Below are 9,528 nucleotides of genomic sequence, written 5' to 3'. Positions count from 1 at the left end.
ACAACGTCCCTGACTAGGCGATTAGCAACGCACAAACAACAGGGCTCCATCAATGAACACTTAATTGTAACACAACCAGGCGATCACCAGGAATATTTTGACAAGGAAAAAGAAACGGTCATAATTCCTTTTTTTGACAAAAAAGGAGTTACGTATACGGTACAAATATGATTATCATAAGTCGTCGAGTTCCTCAGCTCTTCAGATGGCGGGAAGAAACCCTGAATGCAGTGTGCATTTCCTCTATGTATCGCCACGCTGAAGCGCTGGAAAAAGAAGCTGGCAGCTCTAGGGTCCCTTGTTGTTTCAATTGGCCTAGAACCCAGTTCCTTAAAAAAAAACTGGTAGCACTTTTACCCCAGGCGCCGAGTGTCTCAGAAGCAATGGGGACAAAATTGTAGTGGTGATCCAGTTCTCTGTACTTATGGGATTTCGCTGCTTCCCTGTAGGTGGCAGTGCCACCTGGTTGTGCAACACTGAAGCCAATGAAGGTGTTAGCCAGGGTTGATACACACGCGTAGTCCCATACCAACTGCTTGCTATTCTTCCAGGGGTTCACTGTGATACCATCTGGGCGACCAATAAGAGCATCAGAGTTACGGGGCGTTAGGTAACGGGGCTCTCTTTCAGCTGGGCATCCAGCAGTGGTGAGGCTCCTCTTGATGATGTCGTTAACTTCACTGTGCCTAGAGTGCCATCCCCCTGTGCTTTGGCAGAGTAGGCCATGGTAGCCAGAACGTCGTACTCAGCCTACCATGCAAGGCCCGATTTGCCTAATAAGCCAAGTTTTCCTGAATTTATATTTTTTTCTTATGAAATGATAAATCTGTGCATTTCATTATTTATAAGTTAATTTGTTGAAATTTGAGTTAAAACTAATGTAGATATATGACCGAACCTAACCAACCTAACCTATCTAAACCTAACCTAAACTAATACAACTAAGTCAATAATTTATGTTCCTAATATAATATAATAATAACAATTCAAATAAACTAATTGAAAATAATTTTTTTAAAATATAGAAAATCACTCGGCCTATTAGGCAAATCGGGCCTTGCATAGTAGGCCAAGAAGTGCGTTCTGGCTATTAGGTACGACATATATATATATATATATATATATATATATATATATATATATATATATATATATATATATATATATATATATATATATATATATAGGGGTACCACCACTGGTTTAATTAAAGGGACCCACATCCTCGAAGAAGAAAATAAATAGTGTTCAGAGAAGACCTTGTGGATTCTCACTGAATACTTTAATCTTTTCCTCTCCTACCACCCCTATTATTTTTTTTTTATTTGATTTTATTGCAATGTTACAGTTTACAGAAAACACACACTTATATAACAATATAACAATATACTAATCAGTGTTCGAAGACCTCGTCCAGTTCCTCGGGGGTCGGGTGCGTACCCAAGATACAGCACGCATTTCCCCTCTGAACAGCGACACTGAGGCGCTGGAACATAAAACTGGCCGCTCTTGGGTCTCTAGTCTTCCCAATGAGTTCCTCGCCCAGCTCCTTCAGGAACTTAAGTGCACATTTACCCCAGGCGCCCAGAGTCTCAGAGCCTATTGGCACGAACCTGTAACAACGTTCTAGGTCCCTGTACTTGTTAGTTTTCTGGGTCTCCCTGAAGGTGGCCGCCCCGCCTCCCTCAGCTGCGCTGTAAGGTAGATAGGTATCAGCCAATGTGGATGCACACGTGTAGTCCCACACGACCTGTTTACCTTCCCTCCACGGCTGCAGGGTGACTCCATCTGGGCGTTTTTGGCTGTTGTCAGGCCTGCACAACTGAGGTTCCCTTTGTGCTGGGCACCCAGCTGAAGCCAAACTTCTCTTGATGATGTCATTGACTGCTTCATGTCTGGCAATCTTTCCCTGTGTCTTACGACAGATGAGACCATGGCTGCCGTATTGGTCTGCCCGTGCATGGCCGCAAATACACCGGTGCTCGGTGGAGATAGGGGCGGCAAGGCGCAGAGCAACACCAGTACTTAGGGTCCGATGGTCCAGGCGGGTGCCCAAGGCGGAATTAGGGACTGCCAACAGGAAGTCCCCGGCATTGGGAGCTTGCACAGCTAGAAGACGCGCTTTGTCCTTCCTGGAAGCTGCCTATATATATATATATATATATATATATATATATATATATATATATATATATATATATATATATATATATATATATATATATATATATATATATATGCGGAAAATCCACAGAGAAATGTGAAAGGAAGTGAACGTTTTGGCCTGTTAAAGCCTTTGTCAACACCAGCCTGGTGTTGATAAATATATATATATATATATATATATATATATATATATATATATATATATATATATATATATATATATATATATATATATATATATATTGGCAACAGTCTTTCTTTTAAACATATTTCGTTGAAAACGACAGAAAGTTTTAGATTTATGATTCTGGCACGAATCTTCTGTATACACAGACAACAAACTACACACACACACACAAACAACAAACAACACACACACACAAACAACAAACAACACACACACACAAACAACAAACAACACACACACAGCCAACAAACTACACACACACTGCCAACAAACTACACACACACAGCCAACAAACTACACACACACAGCCAACAAACAACACACACACAGCCAACAAACTACACACACACACAAACAACAAACAACACACACACACAAACAACAAACAACACACACACAGCCAACAAACTACACACACACAGCCAACAAACTACACACACACAGCCAACAAACTACACACACACAGCCAACAAACAACACACACACAGCCAACAAACTACACACACACACAAACAACAAACAACACACACACACAAACAACAAACAACACACACACAGCCAACAAACTACACACACACACAAACAACAAACAACACACACACACAAACAACAAACAACACACACACACAAACAACAAACAACACACACACACAAACAACAAACAACACACACACACAAACAACAAACAACACACACACACAGCCAACAAACTACACACACACAGCCAACAAACAACACACACACAGCCAACAAACAACACACACACAGCCAACAAACTACACACACACAGCCAACAAACTACACACACACAGCCAACAAACTACACACACACAGCCAACAAACTACACACACACCCGTAATTATACCAACCATATGTAATAGTGATTTTGCTTAAATTTGAAAACCAAATCTGAATATTACCGAGCATTACAAATATTTGTCTTTGTTTATAAGGAAAAATGTGAACCATCAGATATTGCAAATAACATCAGCCTCGGGATTGCAGGTTTGTTAACAATAGGAAATATATTTTACTGGTTAATATCCTCCATTTCCCAGCTTAGTCTTGGAAGTCACGTGAGACCCGCAACCGTAAGAGAAAAATGTCACATAAACGCTAAATTATTTATTAATTCTGGTAATAAAGTTGCTAATAATTATGACATAAATGTCAGTTTGGGGAGGGAACTTGGGGGCACAAATAGATTTTTTTAGTTCTGTAATTATAAATGTATATGTATGGATATATATATATATATATATATATATATATATATATATATATATATATATATATATATATATATATATATATACATATATATATATATATAACAAACAGTCCGGCTGCGATCACCCACTATTTGAAAAAGTAGCTGATGCCTTGCTCAGCGCCGCAACATCAGACAAGGAGAAGGATCGCCTCAGAGCAGTGCGTGCCCCTCATGCAGGAGACTTCCTCCTGGCAGTACCCATGTCGGCAATGGGCACGCGTCTAGATCCAGAATCCCTTCGTGTAGCAGTGACCCTCCGCCTTGGTGCCCCAATTCACACAGTATACAAGTGTATTTGCAAAAGAGTGAAAGTTCCCACTAATCCGTGGGAACAGGGGGGGGGGGGAGGAAGAGGAGTAAAGAACCTTGAGTGAGGGACCATTCAAGAACAGGTGGGTCGTATTAGAGAGAGTGGTGGCAGTGTTTTAAAGTATAAATTAAGGTGCAGAGGGACAAGCAACGACACGAAAAAGGCGACAAAACATCACTCTTTCATTCTGTGTTATGTTAGACCACTCCTTAAAGTGTCCTTAGTGGGGTCAAGACCACTCCTTAAAGTGTCCTTAGTGGGGTCAAGACCACTCCTTAAAGTGTCCTTAGTGGGGTCAAGACCACTCCTTAAAGTGTCCTTAGTGGGGTCAAGACCACTCCTTAAAGTGTCATTAGTGGGGTCAAGACCACTCCTTAAAGTGTCCTTAGTGGGGTCAAGACCACTCCTTAAAGTGTCCTTAGTGGGGTCAAGACCACTCCTTAAAGTGTCCTTAGTGGGGTCAAGACCACTCCTTAAAGTGTCCTTAGTGGGGTCAAGACCACTCCTTAAAATGTCATTAGTGGGGTCAAGACCACTCCTTAAAATGTCATTAGTGGGGTCAAGACCACTCCTTAAAGTGTCCTTAGTGGGATCAAAACCACTCCTTAATGTGTCCTTAGTGGGGTCAAGACCACTCCTTAAAGTGTCCTTAGTGGGGTCAAAACCACTCCTTAATGTGTCCTTAGTGGGGTCAAGACCACTCCTTAAAGTGTCCTTAGTGGGGTCAAAACCACTCCTTAATGTGTCCTTAGTGGGGTCAAGACCACTCCTTAAAGTGTCCTTAGTGGGGTCAAAACCACTCCTTAATGTGTCCTTAGTGGGGTCAAAACCACTCCTTAATGTGTCCTTAGTGGGGTCAAGACCACTCCTTAAAGTGTCCTTAGTGGGGTCAAAACCACTCCTTAATGTGTCCTTAGTGGGGTCAAGACCACTCCTTAAAGTGTCCTTAGTGGGGTCAAGACCACTCCTTAAAGTGTCATTAGTGGGGTCAACACCACTCCTTAAAGTGTCCTTAGTGGGGTCAAGACCACTCCTTAAAGTCCTTAGTGGGGTCAAGACCACACCTTAAAGTGTCCTTAGTGAGGTCAAGACCACTCCTTAAAGTGTCCTTAGTGGGGTCAAGACCACTCCTTAAAGTGTCCTTAGTGAGGTCAAGACCACTCCTTAAAGTGTCCTTAGTGAGGTCAAGACCACTCCTTAAAGTGTCCTTAGTGAGGTCAAGACCACTCCTTAAAGTGTCTTTAGTGAGGTCAAGACCACTCCTTAAAGTGTCCTTAGTGAGGTCAAGACCACTCCTTAAAGTGTCCTTAGTGGGGTCAAGACGTTGTCAGTGGCGTCAAGACCACGCCTTAAAGAGTCATTAGCGACGTCAAGACCATCTTCAAGTGTCCGGAGAAGGTGGTGGACCTTAGCGTCCCCGCAGGTCACCGGCCGGAGCGGCTTTACCTCCACACACTATAATTACAGAGAGAACTTGGCTCTTTAGGGTGTGAGGGGGCAGGGTGGTGGAGGTGATGTGATAAGGAGGGGAGGGAAGGGGGAAGAGGTAGGAAGGGGGTGGGAAGGAGTAGGGGAAGGAGGGGAGGGAAGAGAAGTGTCCTGACGAGCAAACATGTTTGTGTTTGGGACTGCATAGGATGATCCTCAGGGTCGTTTGGCTTGTTTTCTCCGTAACGAAATGCCTGTTTTTTCTCTCCCAGAGTGTTTCCGGAAGGGGGAGGCTATTCTAATCGCTAACTGAGACTGCTTGTGTGATTTATTCGCCGGAGCTCCGCATTGCGTTCACCTCTCAGTACTTCTAGGTTTGGCTTCCACGCTACCGTTGTTGTTGTTGTTTAAGATTCAGCTACTGGGAACTAAAAGTTCCAAGTAGCACGGGCTATAGTGAGCCCGTGGTGGACTTACCTGGCACAGGAGCGGGGTAAAACTGTCCTCGCTACCAATATCCGGTAAATTTATATTTCCCAACGGTCTAGCACTACTCATTACGTAGTTATCAAAACAGCTCTAAGCCAGGATAGCTGAATAACAGCCTCTCTTACAAAATATTTAAAGAGGTCCTAGATATCATTCAAGAGACCAATACGAGAAAAGAAAAATATTAGACTAATGATATCAGGAAACCAGATCCACTGAAAATTTCAAGGTGGGACAGTATTGAAAATATTCACCGTAACAACTTTTGATTAATATATTTAAATTATGATATAATATAAAACAAATCTCTATGAGTAGGATTCTCTGTTTATGTTTGATTAACAAATTAATAAGCAATTTACCAGAGTGTCGGGATGGTGCCCGGGCGGGGCCAGCTCGTCTCTGAGCCACACACCACAATAACAACTCACAGATTGAATTGATCTCTTAACCATTTCTTACAAAATATATAATTAAAAGAAATTAACCAGTTCTGAGGGAAGTAATTTATTTAATATTGCTAATTTAAATTCATTAATAATAAGAGTCTAATGATCCGAATAAATAAATAATAGTGAGAACTCTCCTTCGCTGGAGCGAGGAGGAGGAAGCCGGCCAGAGAGCCACACTTAGAGACCCCGTTACACCATCATCATAGCCACACCCGCTAGTGACTTACGGCCGGTCAACAACGTCTAGGTCCTCAAATGGGTCTAAATTGGTACACAGATCTGGCCGGGGTGTATATCCATAGGTGTTAAAATGGAAGTGGAGTGGGCCAGTTATGACGTATAATAACGAACAACAGAGTAAGCCTCTAAACCCTCTCTCTCTCTCTAAGCTTAAACTGAATTATAAAATAAATGAATAGGTAATGATGCTAAATCTTTATTACTAACTAGCTGTACCCAGCCACATGTTGCTGTGGCTCACAGCAACCTTCCCCTGTCGTCTAGTCATCCCAACCATTCCCCACTCCCTTGTCCCCTCGTCCTCCCCACCATTCCCCACTCCTTTGTCCCCTCGTCCTCCTCACCATTCCCCACTCCCCTTCTCCTCCCCACCATTCTCCATTCCCCCTGTCCCATCGCCCCCACCATCCCCAACTCCCCAGTCCCCTTGTCCTACCCACCATTACCCCCCTCCCCTGTCCCCTCGTTCTCCCACTCCCTCGTCCGATGCATTCCCAAATGATCTGATGTTTCCATCACAAAATTGGGAACATCAAATGATCTGATGTTCCCATCACTGAAGTATAAGAAAAACAGGTAAAAAACGAAATAAATAAATGAAAAATAAAAACTAAACTAAACTCACAAAATGAATGGTATGGTAAACAACACAGCTCAATTCCATTGCAAAGGCACACAAAATAATTAAATCAAAATGAAAATAAATTGAAATCTATGAAAATTCAATTTATCAATGCAATCAGAAAAATTGAAATGGAACCGTAACATATTTAGTATAGCGTGTGTTGCTATTATGCGTAACAGATGGCACTGTTTTTAAAACAAAAAAAACATTTTTTTACCTGTCACAGGTGTGGCAGGTAAAGAAACAGGTGCGAATTCGAATGGAACGTTGTGTCAATATTTTAAAGCAATCGGTGAAGAACTTTCGGAGATTACAGCATATGTTGCTCTTACGTCCAACAGATGGTGCTGTTTAAAAAAATAAATGTTTTTCCCGTCACAGACGTGACATCTATATAGTATGTATATAAAAATCCGCTCGGGTGCGAATGGAACGTTGTGTGAAAATTTCAAAGCAAGAAATTTCAAAATGAAGCACTTTCGGAGATTAGCGATTTTGAGCGAACGAACATTTACATTTTTATTTATATAGATAGAATGATAATACTGTGATTCTAACACAGGCAGGTGTTGCCCAGAGTTGAAATTCCATGAAGGCCAGCAGCAAGTGTATTGGGGAGACGAGGCAGCCCCAATACACTGACACTACTCACTCTCCCAGATTCTCCCACTCTCTCTCCTTAATCTTACATTAATCAATCTAAATTTATCTTGCTTAACTATTATAAATAAAAAATAACTAAATATAAATCAAATTTATAAATAAGATTTTGTCCATTCTGTGATAGTATGTAAGAAAAAATTTCAGACACCTGAGCTGACTAAATATTTGAGTTTAAAGTTAAATAAAATAATCACTGAATAGTCTAACTCTACATTCTGATCAAACACTTCAAATAAGTAAACCCCCAAGGATTGTGTGGGAACGAATAACGATTTATTTTATAGAGTCCACTAAAGGTAAGATTTATTACAAATCATTTCCCACAAGATTGATTGATTGATTGATGAAGATTAAGCCTTCCAAAAGGTGGCACGGGCATGAATAGCCCGTGCGACTGCACCCTACGTGACGGGAGATGTCTCCCGTGTTCCCACAAGTATGAAAACAAATTTTCTGATCATCAGAAAAATCAGGACATTCTCCGAGGAGGTAATTGTAACTGTTAACGGAACAAGGCATGTCTGCCTGTTCTCATCCGTACAATAAACCGTTACACTGCTACAAGCGCCTCATGCCATTTTTCCCATTTTATTTGTTAACTATTTTTAGTCATGCTCACCTTGACGTAGTACTATTAATTATAACATAAGAATTAAGGAAACTGCAGAAGGCTTATTAGCTTACGTAACAGCTCTTATTTATATCCACCCAAACTCCTTCATATATATATATATATATATATATATATATATATATATATATATATATATATATATATATATATATTTTATTAAATATGACCGAAAAAGTAAGATTAATAATTCTAACACGAATTTTCTCAATCTTTCGTACATTATGCTTCACTGTTGAAGGTAAATCAAAAATCACTTCTCCAAAATTCATTTTTATTTCTAGTCTGACGCGACACGGGCGCGTTTCGTAAAACTTATTACATTTTCAAAGACTTCACAAATACACAACTGATTAGAACTTGCGTTTCCCTGATTTTATATCTACATTTGAGTGAGGTGGGAAGGGTGATGTGGCATTACATTTGAGTAAGGTGGGAAGGATGATGTGGCATTAGAGGATATTAATAGGGTATTAAAAGTATCAACACAAGACAGAACACGAAACAATGGATATTGAATAGAAGTGTTTGTAGAAAGCCTATTGGTCCATATTTCTTGATGCTTCTATATTGGAGCGGAGTCTTGAGGTGGGTAGAATATAGTTGTGCAATAATTGGCTGTTGATTGCTGGTGTTGACTTCTTGATGTGTAGTGCCTCGCAAACGTCTAGCCGCCTGCTATCGCTGTATCTATCGATGATTTCTGTGTTGTTTACTAGGATTTCTCTGGCGATGGTTTGGTTATGGGAAGAGATTATATGTTCCTTAATGGAGCCCTGTTGTTTATGCATCGTTAAACGCCTAGAAAGAGATGTTGTTGTCTTGCCTATATACTGGGTTTTTTGGAGCTTACAGTCCCCAAGTGGGCATTTGAAGGCATAGACGACGTTAGTCTCTTTTAAAGCGTTCTGTTTCGTGTCTGGAGAGTTTCTCATGAGTAGGCTGGCCGTTTTTCTGGTTTTATAGTAAATCGTCAGTTGTATCCTCTGATTTTTGTCTGTAGGGATAACGTTTCTATTAACAATATCTTTCAGGACCCTTTCCTCTGTTTTATGAGCTGTGG

The 9,528-nt window shown here is 40.8% G+C and overlaps 1 protein-coding gene across 1 annotated transcript; it reads right to left on the bottom strand.

The window, feature by feature from the left end:
* Window positions 1-4,129: 4,129 nt before the first annotated feature.
* LOC138367491 (perilipin-4-like) lies at window positions 4,130-5,923 on the bottom strand. The gene is made up of 3 exons (XM_069329161.1): window positions 5,843-5,923; window positions 5,002-5,243; window positions 4,130-4,904 (listed from the first exon to the last, which is right to left on the bottom strand). The coding sequence occupies exons 1-3, from the start codon at window positions 5,921-5,923 to the stop codon at window positions 4,130-4,132; spliced, it is 1,098 nt and encodes a 365-aa protein (XP_069185262.1).
* Between the last annotated feature and the right edge of the window lie 3,605 nt (window positions 5,924-9,528).

Source organism: Procambarus clarkii, chromosome 22, assembly GCF_040958095.1.
Source record: "Procambarus clarkii isolate CNS0578487 chromosome 22, FALCON_Pclarkii_2.0, whole genome shotgun sequence".
NCBI lineage: Eukaryota > Metazoa > Arthropoda > Malacostraca > Decapoda > Cambaridae > Procambarus > Procambarus clarkii.
This window is presented reverse-complemented; position numbering and strand designations above follow the sequence as displayed.

Excerpts from the sequence above, each read along its gene's own strand:
- LOC138367491 (XM_069329161.1), bottom strand. The coding sequence starts at position 5,923 with ATGAGTAGTGCTAGACCGTTGGGAAATATAAATTTACCGGATATTGGT. Across the intron at positions 5,244-5,842 it reads TTACCCCGCTCCTGTGCCAG|GACACTTTAAGGAGTGGTCT; the intron begins GTAAGTCCACCA and ends GACCCCACTAAG. Across the intron at positions 4,905-5,001 it reads CTCACTAAGGACACTTTAAG|GAGTGGTCTTGACCCCACTA; the intron begins GTGTGGTCTTGA and ends TGACACTTTAAG.